The sequence below is a fragment of the Adiantum capillus-veneris genome, chromosome 17 (assembly GCF_014529385.1).
Source record: "Adiantum capillus-veneris isolate H3 chromosome 17, ASM1452938v2, whole genome shotgun sequence".
Taxonomy (NCBI): Eukaryota; Viridiplantae; Streptophyta; class Polypodiopsida; order Polypodiales; family Pteridaceae; genus Adiantum; species Adiantum capillus-veneris.
Genome location: NC_140947.1, coordinates 81,089,351 through 81,112,382, shown reverse-complemented (window position 1 = coordinate 81,112,382; position 23,032 = coordinate 81,089,351). Strand labels below are relative to the sequence as shown.

Genomic DNA, 23,032 nt, shown 5'->3' with positions numbered 1-23,032 from the left:
GAAAAATATATTGGTTGCATGAAAAATTATTTATGTGGTGTAGCATGGGGTTAATTGTGCTTGTTTTAGTCAAATGTAGCACTACATTGGCTTTGGAAGCTTGTCATGACCTAGAAATCAAGAAATATGCATGATTTACTTACTCTTCTCATGTAGAATGGGTTTTTTATATCAAGCTCATGTAAGGACAATTGAAACTCCACACATATACAAGAAGTATTGATTTTTTTCGCAAAACCCTGAAATGACACTTTTATGTCCTGTCACCAAACTACTGTTAATGGTGGAAACTTGAATGTAAGTTCTAGTGAGGTTAATGTATAGTCTATGAGGGTTTCCAAAAATATCATGGATCAATCTATTACTGATGCAGATGTATATGATGTACTTGATGTGGAAAGGACTGCGAATGAAGAGGTTAGGGGTATGCCTAAATGGATAGTGCATACTTTGCATAACAGTAAATTGGATGCACCTATGTTTGGAAATAGTCATTCAGGTTCTTGCCATGCATCATATGCATCCACAGATTGTTATGATTTGGCTATTTCTAGTTTATGTGATGAGGAGGAACCTCTTTCTTTTGATGAAACACAAAATTCAGAAAATTGGATGGCTCCAGTGCAATGTGAGACTCTTTGAAATCTCCTCGATTGATCAGAACTTGTACTAGCATGTGTAGCAACTGGCTCTAGAGTTGTCTGTAAAGGAGGTGATACTAAAAAAATATCACTTTTCGGAATTCAACCTCTTTCAAGGCTGTCTATGCATCTTGATCTCATTAAAGACAGCATCAGTGCTACGGATTATTGATCGACTTTTCGGATCCCATAAACGATAACCAAATTGACCGTCTAGTCCATAGCCTATAAAGATGCATTTCCTAGACTTAAGATCTAGCTTAGCACACAACTCCTTTGGTACTTGTGCATAAGCCTCACAGCCGAGTGTTCTGAGTTTATCATAAGACAATTTGTGTCATGAACATAATACCAACGATACACGAAACTATAATGAGGCATGTGGTGATCTATTGATCAAATACACAGCAGTGTATAATGCTTCATCCCAAAACCCTTGTGGTAGATTGGCTTGTGATAGCATAGACATTATCCTCTCTTGGATAGTCTTGTTCATTCATTCGGCAACACCATTTTGTGCGGGGGTATAAGGAGTTGTAAACTCGTGCTTGATTCCCCTACTTGAACAGAAGTCTGTAAACTCTTTGGAAACATATTCTCCACCATTGTCTGATCTCGAAGCTTTCAACTTATGTTTAGAGTGAGTTTCCACACTAGATAAGAATTTCTTGAAACAAGAAAATGTCTCATCTTTAGACTTCATGGCATAAACCCAAACATGTCGTGTTGCATCGTCAATGAATGTGACAAAGTAGAACGCTCTACCATGTGATTTAGAAGGCATAGGTCCACATAAATTACTGTTGTGTACAAGCTCTACGGGTTTGCTTTCTTTGTCAAAAGAATGTGCATGATGTGTCTGTGTTTGTTTTCCATATTGACAGTGCTCACAAAAAGGAAAATCTGAAAACGATAAACGATAAGTAGCCCAAACAAGAAAACGTTTGCATTCTCTTCTTTGACATGTGACCTAACCGGCTATGCCACAAAGCAATGGTTGGCAGCTCAGATGCATAAAGAACACTGTTTTTGCCAGATACATAAAGAGGATATAATGAACCAACTTTTGAACCATGGGCTATAACAAGATGACCTTTAGCAATGCGCCAAGACTGCTGGTGAAAAGTGACTTTGTAACCCAAGTCATCAAGACACCCAACTGAATCAAACTGCGTGTCAGGGCTGGAACATGACGCACATTGTGGATTATAAAATTCACGCCATTAGCCATCACCATGGCAATATCACCTATGCCCACAATGTCACAAGAGTAACTGTCACCTAGTGTAATAGAGCCCTTCGTATATAGTAAACCAATCTATATAAGGTGTGACATGCAACGAAGGGCCCAAATCAAGAACCCATGTGTGGGACACTTCACCACTAACAAGTAGTTCAGCTGGCATAGAACTTTGTAAAGTCAAAGTTTCTTGTGCATCATAAAATACATCTGAATGTTCAGTCAACATATTAATGTCTTGCGCATCACTATCATCTTGAACTATGTTCAATTTTTCAATCTTAACAGAACTCGTTGGCCTTTTGTTTTTCACATCATGATCCTTGCCTTTGCATTTGCCATTGCCCTTTTCACGCTTCCAAGCATGACAACCTTTCTTTATGTGACCATACTTATCACAATAATGACATTGTATATTGCGGCGACCACGAGACTTTGATATACTTTTTGACGCATCTCTATTGCCCTCTTTCTTGGATTCACGGTGCCAAGAACGACCTTTACACTGTTTATCATCCTTTTGCACATAATGAGCTTCACCATGATGCGAGCTACTCATAGTTTTTTGACGCATTTCCTTTGACAAAAGAGAACTAGTGACATCATTGTACACTAGTGTATCATTATGAGCAAAATTATTGACAATTGTACAAAAGATATCCCATGATGGTGTTAGCGAACAAAGCAAGAAGATTTCTTTTATCCCATCGTCAATGTTAATTCGTTGTGCACGAATCTGGGCAAACAAAGAGTCAAAGTCATTGATATGACTCGCAACACTGGCTAACTCCTTCATGCGAAGTTTAAAGAGTTTTCGTATCATGAAAACCTTATTACTAGCCGTATCTTTTTCATAAGTGTTGCATAACTTTGCCATAAAGAATAGGGAGTATCACATTCTAACAATGAAAAGTATATCGACTCGGCAAGGTGCAATCTAATGGTAGACCTGCATAACTCATCAAGCTCTTCCCACTGAAACTAAGTCAAGTTCATGTCTTCAGGTAGACCTGCATAACTCATCAAGCTCTTCCCACTGAAACTAAGTCAAGTTCATGTCTTCAGTTCGTGCCGCATAGATAATAGGCAATTTTTGTGTCTTTTGGACAAGCACATCTTGCATTTAGTTTCAGCTTTAGTGTTGCTTGTGTCATCCAATAGCATTTTTTGTGTGGGTGCCTGTGAGCCAATGTTTCTGTTATTGCAGTTGTAAACGGCACTGGACACCCATCAGAGGCGGACGAGTGTGGACAGGCCTCCAAGCTTTGAAGAAGGCATTGGTGCGAACAATTCCAGCAACAGCAGGGACAGAGACACAGAGAGCTATGGCAGGGGAGAAGGAAGAGAGTGCTTTTAACGTGCAGAGAATATACAGAATTGGAGGGATAAGCGTGGAATTTCCTTGCAAGGCCTACGGCTCGCAGCTGGCCTTTATGGGCAAGGTTGTGGCAACGTTAGAAAGATCGCACAGGGATGTCCTTGCAAGTAATAATAGCGATGGTGGGCGCTGCCATGCCCTGCTGGAGTCCCCTACTGGTACAGGAAAATCCCTCGCCCTTCTTTGCTCCACCCTTGCTTGGCTCAAACACTTCAAATCTGCTGCTTCTCGCCCGCAGCCTTCTCCACCTATAGTTGACCCGGTTCCTGCTGCCATGGCTCCACATACAGGTACTTTTATCTGATGACCCTGTAGTCATAGCATTGTAAGTTTTGCAATATCGAAATCTCCGCTTCATGCAAGCAGCACTTGCTTTAAGTTTGCTCAGCTGATTTGTAGGGAAATTGTCCCTTACTGAAGAGGGTTATTTCAATAGGGATGGGCATTGAGCATAGACTGATGCATAATGTGTGGGCCTGTGCTGTATTATATGTGTTTATGCAATTAGCTTTGATGTACATTTTCACGTGCATGTGTATGCCTTTAGCATATATTTGCATTGCACGTGTGATTCTGCACGTCACATAAATGCTATCACGCACGCTCTTTTTTATCTACACTGAAGCCCTTAAGGTGTGGATTTTAGAAGGTGCATATACAAATCTAAATTATATGTATGGAATAAGAGTGTAGCAAGGGACATAATTCAGAGAGAAGAGTAACATTCTGGCTGCTCACCTCTCATCATCTTACAAACTAGATATGTAAAGCAGGTTGAGAATTTTCCTCTGCCCTGTTTTCCTCCCACTCATTGTCTTGATAGCCATTGCTTTCTTCTGGGCTATCAAATGCCTTCTGATAATGTAAAGGCTTGTAAACCTTGATGCTTTCAGGACTCCTTTGTTGCCTTGTTTTTGAGTTATTCTCAATTTTGTTGACAACAAGTTTGTAGTGTCAAAAGAGTTATAATTTTTAGCATTATTATCAGAAATTCGAATTGCACCACACAAATTACACAACTCTGTTGAACAACCACATCTAGAGCATAGGGAGTGCACCATGCTTCTTTATTTTCTATGAAGGGATTGACAAAACAATCTCAATTTCCTATTATTGGCAACACATGTTGCTCTGCAAGAAGAAGTCATGTGCTTGGTAGGCTGTAGCACCACTGCCAATGTTCCAATCATGCTCCAAGTCCATAGGAACCTGAACTTGGGAATTATCCCCTGCCAAATCCATAAATTTTTGATTCCCAAACAAAGCATTGTCTCAACCTCCAATTTCTTTGGAGAAAATTGAGGTCTCATCTCCAAATGGACAGAGGCTAATGGCTTTGCTCCCCGTCAAAGATTCTCCTTTGTGATTAATTTTCTTCGGTAGTGACACTTTTGATTGAAGTGTCTTTGTGACTTCAATGCTTCACGGTCTACTTCTATCTTTGAAGTACTTGGCCCTATCTCTTATCAATGTTCTATTTCCCTTTGGCAAACCCCTCAGATAAATGTACTAGCCAAAGCCTGAGTGTAGATGAAACTATTGTAATAAATGGGAGTATAAACTGCTCCTCCTGGACCAATAGACACCGAGAGCTAGGGTGTTCCATCCTATTATGCATTGATAGGGCTCCATATCTTTTTTTTAAAAAATTTCATAAGAAAAGGATCTTCCATTAGTTAAGAAAACTGCCCAATGGGCTACAAATTGCTCCTATGAGAGAGGGCTTCATCAAAATGTGGGGGAGACTCTCCCAATGAACAGATAAGATATGTACAATTGCAACTGAATCAGGGTATGGGAGGAGGAAACAACCACATTGGTGGTTGGGAGTGCCATCTAGGTGCCCCATGAACCATGGTGAAGAAGGGTCCTTGCTGCCAGAGACGCAAGAAGGCCTTGCGGCGCTCCCACATGCGGCCGGAGTTGCACCGAAGCCTCTCAAATTGTCCTTTGAGTGTATGGATCAGCTCCAGCCAAATGTCATGTACAATTTCCGCATGTGGGACGGGTCGAGCCTCAAAGATGCGGAAGCATCGAGCTCTCTAGATGAACCAAAGTGTCAAGTGAGCTCCCATCAACACTCTATTTGTCACGTACACAACTAACCCTATGTGCATGTAGACAAGCTAATTCCTATTTCTTGGGTTTAGGACACCCTAGGAAGTGTTCTCGCACCCTTGTGAGCCTATACGCAGGACTTGCATGTCCAGGCACTTTAGATTAGTTGCATACCCTATGATTGCACATGAGCATAGCCAGTGTCTGTTACGTGTAGGCAGTGGGGAATGTTCCCATACAGTTGTATTAGTACCCAGCCTCTGCATGTGAAGCACCTCTTATACGTGAGTTTCTAATAAGTGACATTTGGATTGTGGGATTTTTATTGGCATTGCCCAAATTTAATCACATATATAAGTGACTTCTCAAGCATAAGTTAGTACCCTCAGTACAAGCACCAAGTACCTGCAGTACCTCAACATCCATGGCGTTTTTCATCAACATCCACAGTTCCCTTGCATTTTTGCCTAGCATCAACCCACCATACCAGATTCAGCTCACAGTGCTAGATCAGCCCTAGCATCAATAGTTTTCAGCCATATCCTTGCCGTATCGCCGCAGATGTGCCAATCACACCAGCGTTTTCAGATAAACTCCTTAGATCAGCCGAGCGCTTTCAGATTTTAGCCCATAGCCTCGTAAGCACTTGCAAATCCCATTAAATCCACCACCGTTTTTGCATTCTAGTCCTTAGCCTTGCAGAACCAAGCACCTATAGCAAGGTCCCATCAATCACTTCTGCTACACATTACATTGGTATTAGAGCTCTATGGCAGTGCTCGGTATCATCACTCGAGAAAGATCCTAGAGAACCTCTCTCAGATCTATTTTCTGGAAGAATTTTCGCGTTCTGTAGCGTGAGACACAACGAGATCAACGCATGCAAGGCTTGGTCTTGCAAGTGCTATCCTCGAAGAGAGACCCACTCAAGGAGGTCAGCAAAAAATCATGTAGACTAGGTAGAGACGACGACTCCAATCACGTTAGTGAAAACTTGACTTTCAGTACGCTTATTTTGCTACTACTAATAAGAAAAATAGTAACAACAAAGTTTTGACAGTTGCCATGTATTTGTCGAGTGATGCCATGTAAGGGTGGTAAGGTACTCTCCCATGATTTTACTTGAAACGTTGTTTTAGGTGATGAATTTACAATGGGAGGTGCTATTCTTTCCTTGTTTTTTTGTACATTTTTTGGTGGTAGGTGGAAGTTGTGAAGAAGTTTGTGTTTCTGTAGAAGAAATACATGAAGAGCAAGAAGCTTCATTTGTTTTTTCTATGTTTAAGCCGAGCGATACAAGTCGTTCTTGCTTGGGTACCCAAACTAGCTCCGCATCAAGTATATAGTATTCTGTGATCTTTCCATTCCCACGGTCTTCAATCGGCTTTATCGTTACAAGATTTGACTAACATGGGTCTATAGGTGACAGGTAAGAACACAATTTACGTTTAGGCACCCAGATTTGATCATTCCCTTCATAGTAGCCTTGGGCTTCCAAGAGTCGTTTAAGAATCCAACTTCCATTTCTTGGAGCGAGTGGGGCATCTTTTACAAGGCTTTTGTTTTTTATGTCAAAAATGGTCGCTAAAGAAGCTTTAGGGACCCATTTGTATGTTTTCTTTGTTATATTACGATGAGTTTGTGTGTCTCATGCTTTGTTTCAGCTACAGAAGTTGAAGCTCTAGAGGGTTGGGCTATAGGTACAGATGGTTTAACCTCTTGGATATGCAATGTTTTGGGTTGTATTTCCTTAGGAGGTGATATCTTAGGGACTATCGCTTCAGTTGCAAGACTAAGAGTTGGTTTCTGTGTTGTGACACTCCAGTCCCCAATCAATAGTGCATTTGGTCGATAACATCCACTTGTGTCCTAGGTTTATATTGCCTTCCATAGTTCTAGCAGGCATGATTGAAAAGTCTTTAGCTACGACCCCGTTGTCATAACTGACAGAAGTGTGTCAGATTCCAAAAACAGTAGCTTTTTTCCTGTTGATACCCTTGACTTGGATGATACTCTCAGATAGAGATGGCTTTCCTAACTGACACCACACTCCATATGATAGCAGATTATATTTAGTACCGTGCAATAAGACGTTATATAGTACTTCTTTCTCATAGGTGCTGTTTAACTCAATAGGGTATCATAGAGGTGTGTCAGAGTCAAACCAATCATCCTCTGTTTTAACTTAAAATACATGTGTAACTTCAAGGTTGGCCTCTCATTGGCGTCTAATACGTTGCTGTCGCTCCTTAGCCTGAGCTTGAGCTTGTATCTTTTTCAATTCTGCTTGTGCCTTGGCTACCTTTTTTAATGGATGGTACGTAGCTTCTCTTGGCTTAAAGGATCATAGTATCTCTTAAATTTACTCCCATTGAGGAATCCAATGGTTTCAACTCCATCAAGAGTTTCCACACGAATGGTATCTTGTGGGGTGATATCGCATACTTTATATAGTCCTTTTCTCGCATATTTTAACTTTTTCTTCTCGTTACGCACTCCATACATAAGAACTTTATTCCCAACCTTGATATCCTTGTTCTTTAAATGACGGTCAAACCATTTCTTTCTCCTATCTTTCTCCACAAGTGCATTTTGCACAACCAATTGTCTTTCTTCATCTAACCTCTCAAGGATATATAAACGCTCAACTAAAGGGATACCTTCCCAACCTTCTTGTGAAGCTACCCGCAGACTAGGAATTACAAACTCCCATGGCATAATTGCTTCTTGGCCATATACCATCTTGAGTGGTGTACAATTAATAGCCACTTTGTAAGAAGTACGATAAGCCCATAGAGATGATGTCAACTTCAAATTCCTATCTGTGCGTTGAGCTTCCACTGTTTTGGTTAAGATATAAATTAAAGTCTTGTTAGTGTTCTCAGCTTAGGCATTTGCTTATGGATAATAAGGTGTAGACTTATGGTGGGCTATCATGAAGTTTGTCGTGAGTTCCTTTATCATTCCATTTATAAAATGAGTACCATTGTCACTCACAATTTTAAGGGGACAACCAAATCGTGTAATAATGTTCTCGAAGAGAAACTTATCAGTTGACCTTGCATCAGCCTTGCGTGTCGCCTTGGCTTTTGCCCACTTTGTCACATAGTCAGTGGTAACAATAATATATCGAGATTGAGTGTTACGAGCTGTCGGACTAATTGGGCCTACAAAGTCTAAACACCATTTTTCAAACGGTTGAGTCACTTTAATAGGATGTAAGGGCATCTTATCCTTTCGTTGTGTGATCTTGTAACGTTGGCATTCATGAAATCCTTTTGCAAAAAGTGATGCATCCTTGAATAAGGTAGGCCACCAATAGCCTGATTGCAATACCTTTCTAGCAGTTAGTTCCCCTGAAAAGTGTCCTCCGGCTACACCCATGTAGACTTCTTGCAGTATGTATAATACTCATCCTCATGAGCACGTCTAAGAATATTGTCCTTCCCTAGCTTGTAGAGAGTTCCTGCAATTAGAGAATAAGGTTCACATTCCTTTAATAGTTTTCGAGCTATATCTTTACGAAGCTCTTTGGGTGCAAAACCATTAACTAAAAAGTTCACAATCTTCTCACTCTATTTAAGCATGGTCTCGACTAGGAACAGGGAAGTACCGGACAATTCATCATCGATTCCAGTAGGGGCTTCTCCATTGGGTATGTGAGACAAATGATTCGCCATGACATGTCTTTTCCCGGGTCTCACCACAACGGTAAAATCAAACTCAAGAAGAATTAATAACCATTGTGTAATTCTTCCTGTGGAACAAGGTTTATTCACTAGATACATCAACGCTTGATGATCGACATAGAAAACAAACTTGTTGGCAAGAAGGTAGTAGCGAAATTTCTTTACTGCGTAATCATAGCCCGCTCTATAGTGGTGTAGTTCCTCTGAGCATCATTTAATTGACGACTTGCAAAGCTAATGGTATAGTCCAATTTATGTTCTCCTGGTTGAGCTAGAATACACCCAATAGCAAATTTTGATGCATTAATATACACATGGAAAATTACATTCCAATCGAGCACTCGTAGGATGAGAGCACTTGTTAAGGCCTTTTTTAATAACTCATAAGCATGGTCACACTCCGCGGTCCAGTGGAACTCAATAAGAAGCTTTTACAATGGGCGAGCTATCTCGGTAAAGTTTAAAAATAAACCGCCAGTAATAACGAACATGGTCCATGAACCTTTGAACTCCTTTATAATTTGTAAGTGGTGGCAAATTGGAAATGGCTTTAATTTTGCTCTCATCTATGGAAATCCCATTTTTGGACACTATATGCCCTAAAATGATTTCATGGTAACCCAAAATTAGCATTTGAAAGGATTTAATGAGATGCAATACAATCTGCACTTTTCAAACACTTTTCGTAAACATGATAGATGTTCTTTTCAAGAAGAATAAACACAAAGGTCATCTAAGAAAGCTTCGCAAAACTCCCTCAAATATTCTCTCAAAAGTAGTGTTTATTAATCTTTGGAAGGTAGCAGGGGCATTGGTTAAGACAAAAGCCATAACACGACATGGGATCACTCCAAATTCGGTTATAAAAGCAGTTTTAGCTTGGTCTTCTAACGCAATTGTGATTTGATTGTAGCCAGAGTACCCATCTAAAACGCTATAAGCTTCCATCCCTGCAACTCTTTCAAGCATATGTTCCGAATATGGCAAGGGGTAATGGTCTCTCCTAGTGGCGGCATTGACCTTCTTGAGATCCACACACACTTTGAGTTTCCCATTCTTTTTTGACATAATAACTATTGGAGACACCCATTTCGAGTGCTCAATAGGGTATATGAATCCACATTTGACAAACTTTTCAATCTCTTCTTGAACGAACTTTGCATACTCAGTATTCATTGGGTAGGGTCTTTGCTGGATTGGTTTAGCCATGCTATTCATGGGAATTGTGTGTTGCACTACGGAAGGTGGAACACCTTTCATATCATGATATATCCAAGTAAATATATCCTTGAATTCCTTGAGGAGCTCCTTAAGTACATATTTCTTGGTCTTTGTCAGATCTTGGGCAATGAAAACAGGTTTGGACTCCTCACCTGGGTTTGCTAACTCTGTTTTCTTTACTATCGTTGGACCATCATAAACTCTATTACTTCCATCGATAGGTGTTCTCTGGGCCTTGTATACACAACCTTACGCTCCTCCGTGGTGCAGGATTTGAAATGCTCAGGAGCAGGATGTAAATTTGTGGGGTCTTTTTTGTTCTGTGGACTCTGATTTCTCTTCCGCTTCCTTTTGTTGTTGAGCTAGCTCTTGATTTTGTCGTCTCCGTACAATACAGCTCAACTTTGGCTTCTCTGTAGCTTCTAGCTGTGCAATGTCAATGGGTTGTGGACTGCACCACATGACATTTTGAAGGTATTCACCCCAATTATTTACCAACTTTCAATGAGCATCACATGCCCCCATATAATTAAGCAATTGTGCGGTAGATTTCTTTTCATTTATCCTAGCACGCACATTTGCTCGATATCGTCGTCTCTTATATTGCTAACTCCTCTTGTCCAATTTTCGATTATGGACGATCTCTAGTGCAGAGTCGCTAGATGAATCGCTACTTGTGTCTTCTCCTCTCTAGGATAGATTGTCATCTAGGGTACCACTATTGGGCTCCGTATGGTTCGTTTCCATATTTGCGCCAATATTCAATTCAAATTCTTCGTCCTCAGAGTCGGTTTCAACTGATAATCCAGAATCCGAATCATTTGCGCTATAGTCTTTTGAGACGCTACTGGTTTCAATGTCAATCAAGCCTTCACCTTATAGGTCCCCGCGAGCTATATGCATTGCTCCTATCATATTTAAAGGTACGAGTTGTGGCATTTCATCCCCCTCAGGTGTTACCCAGGTCGTCCCCCTATTTCCCCAAGTGCCTATGGTTGTTGCTAGGTGGACCCAATCCACATTGTCAGACTCAGTCATCCCACATAGAACATCCATATAAGGGGAATCTTCCCCTTTACACGTGTAACAATACTACAATGGGGCCGAGTGAATTGTGGTGTCAGATCTATGATCAATTATAAATCTGTTTCCTAGAGGATGTGCTCGACCAGTTACAAGATCAACTCGAATGGCAGAGTCTTGGAACTGCAAGTAGACATGGTTTTTACACCAGTCATGCACTATTTTTGCTTCCCTTATGAAAGGACGTCCTAAGATCATTTCAGATGACATAGTGTGCTTGGAAAAATCCATAACAATGAAGGTATGCCTTATTTTGTGTCCAAGGACCTTGATCTTGAGATCTTCTATTATCCCAATAGGTTTAACAATAATCCCATTGGCCATATTTACCACTATGTTTGTAGTCCCAAGGTGAGGTCTTCCCATAGATTCGCAACAATTTTAGTTACAATGCTAACCTCAGCGCCACCATCAAGGTATGGTCGCATTGGATTCATTGCCTTCAAAGTATTGTCCCAACTTGTTAACAGGTATTTCAACAACAGAGTTCTCATCTAGGTTATGTTGTGGATCTAAGTGTTCCTCCTCTATTGGCACCTCCCTAGCTCCATCCATTTATGCAAATTGTGGTAGCCCTACTTTCAGTTCTCCATTGAGAAAAGCTCGTAGAGCTAAGAATAGCTCGGGGTCTCCATATAATTTAGACATGATGGTGGTTCTAACTCTTGAAGCCATGAAATCCATCCATTTGGCAATATTTAACGGCACTTTTTGGGCTTCAGTCCCTTGACATGGGGAAGATGGGATCTCCATATCTTTGATAGGGTCATGTAATCCCTCTGTAAACATTCTCTCCAACAAGAAGGGAGTACGTCCACTTCCCAATGACTTAAAGTCACTTTCTTCTTGGATGACACTAGGTATTACTAGTGGTCTATGGTCTTTGTGAGGTTGATTTCGCGTAAGGAACACTGTGTCCGTAATTTGGATCTGCCTAGGTGCCGGCTCTAGATCCCTTTGTGTCTCTTCTACCAAACTCATTAATTGCTTGACTCGCTCGATCTCCTCTATAGGGTTTGGGTAAGTTCCTATCTTCTTCTTGGGTTCCTTGGGTCTTGGCCATTGTGGCTCATGATGATCTTCCTTGTTTCTTTCTTTTCTAGTGACCGTTTTAGTCTCCATGGTCTCATTCGAATCAGAATCCTCTTTAGCGTCGTTCATATACACGGGGTCGTCACCAGTCCCTATGTTGGTCTTTGAATTGGAATCTGACTTCGCTGCTTTTTGCGATCTCTTCCTTTGTGTTTTCTTCTTCTTCTGACATTGGGCAATTGATGCTGTGTCTCTTTCTTCAATAATATAATTTTGGTTTTGGAGCATTGATCGTGTGAGTACATTCACTGGTACCACAGTTGTACTTTGTGATGGCTCCTTGGTAACCTCAATTAAGTTCAATGGCGTGATCTTTAGCGCATTTGGATTATTAGGACAATTTGATTCTATGCCACATCGATTATACATGAGTATTGGCATTGTAGTTGTACTCGCTTGATTGGTTTGCATTAGTGTGGCATTCTTTTGTAGTCTAATAGGACACTCGGCTACACGATGTGGACCCCCATACTTGTAGCATTGAAGAGGTGGTCTCTTGGCAGTGAAATTGATATTTTGGCCTCTTGCCGCAAGAGCAGCTACTTGATAGACATGTTTGACTTGTCCTCAATAGTCCTCCATGTAGTATTGTGGACTTTCTTCAAGTGCATCAACCCCATAGGCAATATTAAGGTCTAACTCATCCTCGCAATCCACATAAGCAATAGATGACTCACAACCCACTTGATTCACAGAAGTGACTCTCGGATGTGGGGGTTGCGGTCCTAACACAGAAGGTGGTAATGGTGTTATTTGAACAACATTTTGGGCCCTAGGGACCATGTGTTGTGACGGTTGTTCAAGAGGTGGGTCCGGCATCAATGCAGGGACTCAAGGTGTGTCCGTCCATGCTAAGGTTGGTCTATTGGCCATTGCGCGTTTAAATACTATGCAATTATTGGCTTGAGTGACCATACCTTCCACATGAATTGCAATTCCCATCAAATTTTACTATAAACGTAGGGCATTCACTGGTATCATGTGGGCCAAAGCAAACTAAGTACCATTGTTGCTCCCTTTTGGGATACATATGATTGTTTTGTGGAGTACGATTGTCTCTAAGACTTTCTTGAATGGCCTTGGTGAGATCTGCCAAAGTCATCTCAGATAGCTTTTGCTCCTTGACAAGGGGTTTTATGGTCATTGGCTCATGCCCCGATGCTGGCGAGCTAGTAGATTTAGGCTCAATAGACACTCTTTCTCCTTGAATCATTAAATTTTCCTCCAATTGGATTGCATTGGTGTTGACTGCTTCTCAAGTGGTGATACTTCTAATGACTAGGCCATTATAAATATCCTCATGTCGTAGTCCCCTAATGAATCTATCGAGCAATTGGTTATTATTAAAACGCTCATTTGGATTACAACGAGAGTCCAAATTCTTTTAGCGACTAATAAACTCTCTCATCGAGTATGCATGCTTAGAATCAAGTTTGTGGAGATGACGTCTTCCAAACACCAAGTAGAGCTTGTCACTCTACTATGGAAGATTGATAGGACCAATGTGCAGACATGCTTGCGGCAGCCTTAGGCTCTCAAGCGCCAATGGATTAGTCATCCATTCTAGAACAATGTCGTAGGGTAAGATAGGGATTCTCTACCCGCTAGAAAAAAGGACTAATGAATAGGCTTTATCTTCTCTACCCCATAGTCGAGGACGACTATGATTTCAAGAGAGAGGTAATGTCATAATAACTAATATCTAATTCTTCTAAATTATTTTCTCATGTTAAACTGATCATTTAATATGGGGAAGTACAGGGGAGAAAAAGCTAGGATATTGGTTCACCTTCCTCACGTTGGGCTTTTTGGAGCTGAGAGGCTACACCTCAAAGCACTCCCTCTCGTATGTACTCTTTCAAGAATAGTCTCCTAAGAGTAGGGTAAATCCTTTTCTCTTCCACCCTAGGGTTCTATACCAATCCCTAGCCTTTTCACTCAAGGTCAGGCTTAAAGCATTACTCTTATGCAGGTCATTGTGTTCACCCAGGGAATCGCATACTTGTTCAAATACCTCGATATGCTTTCTCATATCCTCGTCTCCACTAAATTTTTATGTGAGCTTGCTATTTGTACTGCCTTGCTTCTAGGCTCTCTATGAGGAGTGCCACGCATATTTCAACAATAGATCGGCCAATAGCTTGAGCAAATGTTGCCAAGTCACCCAAGTGAGCAGCTATAGTGGGGACAGGCGCTCTCGGGACTGCATGTGAAATGGGGGTTGGCATCGGGTTAGGCATACGAGTGATCCTCAGGTCCCAAGCTGGGTATGATGTTGTGCCATGTGGTGGCCCAAACTTCATATGTGTGGCCCTAGGCATAGCAAACGCTGGTATGGTCTCATTGAAATAAGGGCTTGGATGTTGTCGTCATGGAGCATAAGTTGTTGAAACTATGGGAGGGGTAGGAGCTACATGAGTATGAGGGCTCATAGGTGCATATGCTTGATACACACTTGTAGGTACTGTTGTAGGCATTGGGCCACCATGTAGCGGTGCTTTACCAACAAATGAGGTCCATGGCGTGTTTTTTGTCATGCCCATCACTGGGGTAGGCATGGTAGCCGTGGTGTCATCAAGAGAAAGATGAGCTAAACTTGGAAAGGTAAAGCTATCATTTGTGGGCTCAGATTGTACTGAGACCCCTGGCGAAACAACATATGGAGGGTCCATCGGGCTTACGGAGGGAGTCTCCATTTGTGATAAAGTTGGTTGCTTAGCCTTCTCTGTATCCAAAAATCTCATGAGACCCGTTGAAGGCATGTGGATCCCTTTGTTCTGCCTCTCTAGCTCAATAATCCTATGGATGATATCACAAACTCTTTGTTGTTGCTGCTCTACGCTAGTAGCACCGGATGTGGATTGTAGAACATCTAATCAACCCACGTGATAGGTGTGACCTGTGTATAGGTCGGTTAAAGTCTCCGTTTGTAGTTCATACTCCCAATTTTCATTTAGAAACACTCCATTTAGGATTGAGGTGCTATGGGTGTTCATTGAACTAGATGCAATGTGGCTCTCTATGGTTAGTGGTTACTAATTCAGGAGCACTCGTTTGCTCGACTAGCATGGATGTTGACATAGGGACCTTCGCCTTTAGCTCTCTTCGTTGCTCTGCCTTGCATAAACTTTCGATTCCCTTTTTCCTAGCTACAAGGATATATCGCTCAACCTCTTGCACTTCGGCAAGGCTTGTACCATTAGGTAATATAACCTCGGAGGGGAATAGCTCTGAAGAGTCAGTGAATGGAATATTCACATGCACACTCTCCAGAAGCATGGGGTCTATAGTGGTCATGAATGGTGAATCTACTTCTCCACCCTCTTCATTTACATCGCTAGCTCCATGTTCGGAGCGAGTGGCTCTACTAAAAGTCTTTTTCAAGCGGCTAAACATGCTTGGCTCGGACCCTGGACCCATGGCATGCATGTTTTGGCTTGAACTATCGGGATTGGGTGTCGAGTAACCTTCCATGACGTCGTAGTCAGAGGAAGAGTCACTAGATGCAATATGTGGGTCCAAAGTGGTACTACTTTGGGTTCCCGCTGAGGGCCTAGAGCCTAATGTAGAGGAATAATAGGTGCCCGCGTAAACGGAGACACTCTCTATAACCAGAGCGTAGGTGCATGTGACCTCAACACCCTAGAAGTGTTGGTGAGTACCCGTGAGGCCGCTCACCTAGTTTTTTGGGTGTTTTGTAACTCAAATTTACTTTTTTTTTTTTGTCCTTTTTTTTACCAAGCCATGGAATATGGCGTGTGATAGCTCAAAATAAGTGTCTTGGTTAGAGGGATGTGCCGTGCTTTACAGCCCCCGATTCGGTTACTTAAGGCCCTCGAAATCCTAAGAACAATCTTTTTCTAGTCGGAAAGAAGACTAAAATTAGTAAGTCCAAGAGTGTAAGTGTGAAGGAAAGGGTGGAGGACTTGAAGGACTTGCTCCACATGCCCTCCCTTCCTTTTGCGGGGGTAGTCTATATATATATATATATATATATATATATATATATATATATATATATATATATATATATATATATATATATAGTAGTGTCTAAACTCTATACTATATCATACGACTAAGGATCGAGGCCTCGGCTTGGGCTTGGGAAATGATCGCGATCCCGATCCCTTCTTTTAATATAAGCTTTTTCTTTTTTTCCTTTTCTTTTTGATTTCAAATTTTTCGTGCGTTTTATTATTATTATTATTATTTAATTTTTTTTTTCTTTCAAAAAACTTTTTGTGGATAAGGTTGTGCTGCGTGGACGTCGCGCTCTGTCAGAACTAGCTACAGCTAAGCGCTTTATACTTAGCAGAACTAATTAACACTGCACACTGCAACACTAACAAAACTAACAACCTGCTCAACACTGCCCACTGCAAAAACCTGCACATTATAGAGCTACGAACACTAACAGACATGCTCAAACCTGCACATTATAGAGCTTAAACAGATCTAACAAAACCTGTACAAAGCTGCACATTGCAGCACTAACAAATCTAATCAAAACTAAAAGAAAACCGAAAAGGACAGAAATGAATGGCTTCATGAGGCAGCAGAGAGTGCTCCTCGAGCTTGGTGCAGAGCATTCCCCGGCAGCGGCGGCAAAAATGTGCGCTCCTACTGCACGTGTCAAAGCTGGGGATTTTCCGAACACTGTGTGCGAGCCACGAATGGCTGCAAGTACACAACCAGACTATCCTAGTAAGTTCTAAGCTCAAAGGGGCCAATGGTGTGTCACTCACCTGTCTACGCTTGCCGTCATGAAGGATTCTGTGCCGCAAAGAAGAGGGAGCCACCGCCAGTGCGCTCAACCGCCTCGCCACCGTCGATGCCGCCGCAATGCTGGGCCCGGACCGTGGACCCATGGCTATGATATTTCATACATCTGGATAGGTTCGACGACGGATGACTCACTCTCACAGGAGGTCAGGTCGAGGTGGTGGACTCCTATGTATACCTAGGGATCACATTTGCTAGCATCAGGGCGCTTTTCTATGGCCCGCGCAGCCAGAGATAGATTGACACGAGGATATGCTGCTTTGGCCATGCTTGAGCGACAGTGCCATTAGGCACACTTTCAAGAGCCCCGCACAAAGGGGTGGCTATTCGATACTCTGGTTACACTAGCATGGATGTATGCAGCGGCAGTATGGGCACCCAGACTCTCAGATTACTCTTGGACACAGATTGAGAGACCTCAGATTTTGATGCTCTCACGGGTGATCCGTAGCAAGCCTTCTGTACCACATGACATTGTTAGAGGAGAGTTTGCTGCAGCACCCATGCTCGTAGAGGCTCTCTTTCAAGTTTGCTGCTTTATCCATCGGATGCGAGATATGGACCAGGAGAGATTATCACGCAGAGCTTTTGAGGCATCCAGACAGTTAGCTGAGACCGGTGACACAGGATCATGGTATGCGGAGATGATACAGCTATTGACGCGCTGTGGCACGGATATAGATCATTTACCACCTCTCCAATATGATCCCCATGCTCCACATTTGAAGCTCTCACATAGTGAGAGGAACACAGTTATGCGACAGGACCTATTGTAGCGCTATATGAGGCGGACATGGATCACCCCTCCCGAGCCCTTGCTTACGAAGATGCTATACTATAGAGATTTCTTTATGAGCATCTCCGAGGATGGGTTTCTTCAGAGACCTAGATATATGGATGTATACATGCCATAGTGCCAGAGTGGCGATTGGTCAGCTCAGAGTGTCATCACATCAGCTTGAGATCGAGATAGGTAGAGCAGCATGGGTCCCCAGAGCCGAGAGGATATGTAGGTTATGCCAAGAAGAGGTGGAGAGCGAGGAGCATTACATTTGCAGGTGCAGAGCATATGGTGATATTAGAGAGAGATACACTACCATCTTCCGTGGGCTCCCTTCACTCCGTCAAATTATGGAGTCAGTAGATCAGCGTCGACTTGGCCAGTCCTTGGTCGAGATACAACATCATAGAGATGCTCTGCTACAGGTCCCTTTTACCACTACGAGTGGCGGGCGACAGTCACAACTCACTGACTTTTTCCAGAGATTTATACTAATGCCGTTTCGACACAGGGGGGGGGGGGTTGCACTTCAGCGGGCTGAGGACCTCCGAGCCAGATGGAGACCGCGAGCACCAAGTTACAGGACCCCTAGATCACATCAGGGGGAGATTCTAGTGATTCTGGCCAGGCATCATCGTCATATCCAAGAGCGGATAGCCTACCTCCACACACACCCAAAGATTATGCTCTAGGGAATTTTTACCTCGCCACCATCACCTATGTATCAGATATTACACCCCACTATGGTACTGGATGGAGCTAGATAGATATGCATTATTCTTGTATACCCTACGCATATAGGTTGCATATTGAGCCTTAGCAGTAGGGCTCCATCCACCATCCAATACATCACACTAGGAGCTTGGTACTTAGTCTACCTCTTTTCACGTTGTTATTATCATTCTGCCCTCTTTTGATATCCAGAGGACACTAACAGTAGTACATTGATTTGTCTCATAGGCCAAGTTCGGCCTCTAGCAGACGTTAATAAAGCTTTCTTTCTTTCTTTCTTTCTCTCAAGCATACACACACACACACACACACTCATGAGCACACGATGGAGAAGAAGATAGAGGTAGAGCAAGAGCACTTCTTTAGCATGCACCTCCAAAGTGAGGATTTTAGGTCAAAATAGACCTTTTATCTGAATCTGACCCATTCACACATGGCCGCCCACAGTGGCCGGTCATAGCAAAAATAATGTAAAAATGTGATAAGTGGTGCGCCTCTCATTGGCGATCACCTACGCGTCTGTAGGACCGACAAGCCCGGTCCATGACTCAAATAAAGTGATAAGGCGTCCGTCAAAGGTGATAGGGTGTCCGTAAGTGGTTAACATCGACACGTTAGATCACTTGCTTACACAAGAGCATCTACATGGACTTAGGAAGAGGATCTTGGATCTCTTCTTGGACAGGTTTATTGCTTGGCTCTACAGATTGGAGTGGGACTTAAGTGCTTTGGACTCTCTTGGAGAGTTTACCCGCGAGATGCAGGGGATGAGGCATTCTGTCACTACATCCGGAGTCACCCGCGGCTTGGCTTGGATGATAGTGCAATTGCTCTTCTACACTCATGATCATTTGGATTGCTACCTCCAGAGTTGCTTACACTCACTCTCCATAACCTTACAACAGACTCATCCCCAGACTCATCCCCCGACCTGGGCAGCAGGCCACTCTCAGCTCATTCACATTGAGAGCCACACCAACATGCGGTTTGGTGGCTTTGTTGGCACCGATTTTGTTTTGGTTGATATTAGAGGATTGGAGGCAGGAGATACAAGCTAGACGGCGCAGACAGATTGGTCTGGCCTTCCTCTTCTCAAAGGATATTCACAGCGCAGACTGCTCCGTCTGACTTCCCTTCTTCATACATGATGATTACGGTGCAGAGAGCTTGGTCTAACCATACCTCTTCTCAGAGGCCCTTCACAATGCGGACTGTTGAGTCTTGCTTTCCCCTCATCTTGGATTACCCTACCTACTGACAGGACACCACCCAGTGGTGGTTGCGGTATCTCGGTGACAACTGCAGCTTATAGTAGCTTTTACTGTGCACATTGCTTAGTCTGGCCTTCCTTGTTTCGGAGGACGTTTACGGTGCAGATTGCTACATGTGGCCTTTCTGGAGTTTTTCACAGCTTAGCCACATGGCCACACTGGTGTCAGAGTGTGCAGCGGAAAGGGAGAGGATGGAGACAATGGAACACCATGTGTGTGTGTGTGTGTGTGTGTGTGTGTGTGAGAGAGAGAGAGAGAGAGAGAGAGAGAGAGAGAGAGAGAGAGAGAGAGAGAGAGAGAGAGAGAGAGAGAGAGAGAGAGAGAGAGAGAGAGAGAGAGAGAGAGAGAGAGAGTGGCAAGCGAATATACTCCAGATGGCGAATCATGTACAATGATGAGACTGTGGAAAAGAGGACACCCTTGCTCCTATATATAGGAGAATAGGGGCAGGTAGGGCAAATGCCTAATAAATCACTCACCTAATAAATGACCCTCCAATATAAATGGGGGAATGTGAAGTGACCAAAACAGGTCTAAGTCGGCAATGTGTTGAAACGATCCTAAATGTGCCTGAGATCCCTGTGCAGCAGGTGTACGGGTGGCCAACCCACAACCAAGGGCCAGTGCACGTGAAAGTGAGGAGCCTGTAGACAGTGTGCGAAGCATTTGGAGATGAAGAAAATTTAACACCCCCCCTCAACAAATGCGGAGAAGTTGTCGAGGAAGAAATGCAACACGCTTGGTAAATTTGGAGAAGATGTGAATCTCGGAGAAGAGGATAATGACGCCAGCCAAACAACATGACAATCTGTATAGCACCAATGTGATGATGACTGAAGGTAAGGCAAATCCGATCAAGTCACACAAGGAAGCTGATGGAGTGGCAAGCTACGGAAAAAGTCGTTGAAGAGGATTTATATGAGGAAGTAACCTAAGATGAGCGTCCAATAGCCCATCGGTGATGATCACCACTGAGATGGAGGAACCCAGTGTAGCAGCAGGAGACAAGACATGGGGACTCCCCCCGAAGAGGAACTCTTTGACCACGAGGAGAGGAAAACTGCCGAGGTGGGAAACCGGTAGCAGGTCCAAGTCAAAGAAGCTCGAGTAGAAGATGGAGGAAGAGCAGAAAGAAGAGGCTCAATAGGGAAGGTATCGTCCACCATAGTAGACAAGATGACAGGATAAGCAATCCATCCATGTAGAGACCGCAATATCTGCAATCTTCCGGGAGAAGAGTCGTCTCGAAGGTATATATAAGCTGCAATATGATCTGTCGTTTCATGGTACACACACAATATCGGACAAAAGAGTCGGAGGAGATCCTAGGGGAATTCAACCTGTGGGAGCACATCCACCACCGGGGTCTGGACAAAATATCCCAGAGGGAGTCTACAAGTGCAAGTCATGAAGACACGCGTCAAGGAAGAACTCCCCCCCTTGAGAGGTAATGAAATGCTGTGGGGTAGAGGACAACTGAGAGGATGCAAGGGGAAGAATGACCGGTGATGTAGAAGTCATAGCCTCGGAGTAGACCAGCCAAGCAAGAATCATCCAGGAGGTCTACACCGTGTAAGTAGTGCATAGGTACATCCAATCTGCAAGTGGAGCCATAGAACCAAGCAAAAGCAAGGAAGGAGCTCTACCAAGTAGAGCCAAGGCAAAAGAGCCACCATGAAGCAGTGTGTTGGAAGAGACCATGCAGGCATCCAGATGCTGAAGGATTCTCACATCTAGGAGGACATGTCCAAAAGAAGTGTCTGACGTGCCAAGAGGCACGAGTCTATCATACAGAGAACCAATGAAGGAGGTGGATAGGGCAAATCCCAAATAGAGAGACAACAGTTGAGGGAGAGGGAGGGAGGGTTACTGAGGAGAAGTAGCGGTGAAAAACACAAGCCACGTCCACATAAGTACTTCTACCAATCCAATCCTTGCATCTTCCCGAGGGCAAAAGAAGCACGGGGAGGGAAGATCTGCAATATCGAGGGAGATCCGTCCATTGTGCCAGAACCTATATCTGAGTCCACGTCTCAATGTCGGAGAAGGAGCAAAGTTGAAATGCAATCTGAAAACACGCTGTGTAAGCGCCACACCGGTGCGGGTAAGGGGTAAAGACTTGTGAATCAGAAAGGGTAATTGAAGGGAACCTGACGAGGCAAAGGGGAAGGTTCTGTCGATGCCGGAAAACGCAGCAAAGGGGGTTGGAATGTTGCTGTAAACAAAGCATTGAGCCATCCTCAGAGTGTCGGGGTGTCACGTGACACATCCAACCCTATGTGTCAGTGGACAAGCTACATCATGACCAGGGTTCAGTTCCGTCAAGTCAGTCTAGAATAGGAAGTGATTTGGCACTTTTGTGAGTCTGTTCGTAGACCGTGCATGTCCAGACACTTAGTGTAGATGCATATTCTCTGGTTGCACACAGCATGATCATAAGCATTCCCATCAGAATCCATCAGAATCCTTCAGGGGGATTTTCCAGTGCATTTAATCTATTTTCCCTAATTTTGACATTTTTTACTTATTAATTTAAGTGACTTTTGTTGGAAAGTAGGTAGGGCAAATTGAGTAAGTTTGTATATAAGCAAACCAAGGCTAGTACTATTTGGCAGAAGAGGAAGGAGAACACAGGCCACCCCACAGGCAGCAGGTTCCCCCCCTTCTCTCTCAAGCAAGATCCCCTCCTTGGTGGCGTTTTTCCTCCAAGCAAGAACCCACAACATCTAGCATTTTCAGCCAAGCCTCATCGCCATAGAACACCCATTGCTGGCGTTTTTCATCAAGAAGTCTCATTGCCATAGGTCACCCCCTTTGCTGGTGTTTTTCAACAGACCAGTATCGCCCACATCCCTCGCGTTTTCAGCATCGCCTAGCATCAGAATTTTCAGCGGTTTGACAGCCTAAACCAGCGATTTCAGCCAGCAGAATTCAGTCGAAATCAGCGTTTTTGGTTCTAGCAGATTTCAGCCCATTAGCGTTTTTGGGACAGTAGGGACGTTGCATCAGTTTTCAGCCTTAGCGTCGATCTCATCATCCACGTCATCGACCTCGACATAGC

At 43.2% G+C, this 23,032-nt stretch overlaps 1 protein-coding gene across 1 annotated transcript in view; it reads left to right on the top strand.

Annotated features, from left to right (window-relative positions):
• The first annotated feature begins 3,113 nt into the window (after positions 1-3,113).
• LOC147437562 (uncharacterized) overlaps positions 3,114-23,032 on the top strand; it is an 89,913-nt gene continuing 69,994 nt past the window's right edge. Inside the window, exon 1 of the mRNA XM_086487076.1 lies at positions 3,114-3,549. Within this exon, the coding sequence (XP_086343202.1) occupies positions 3,207-3,549 (343 nt within the window). The 5' untranslated portion in view covers positions 3,114-3,206. The remainder of the gene's footprint in view (positions 3,550-23,032) is intronic.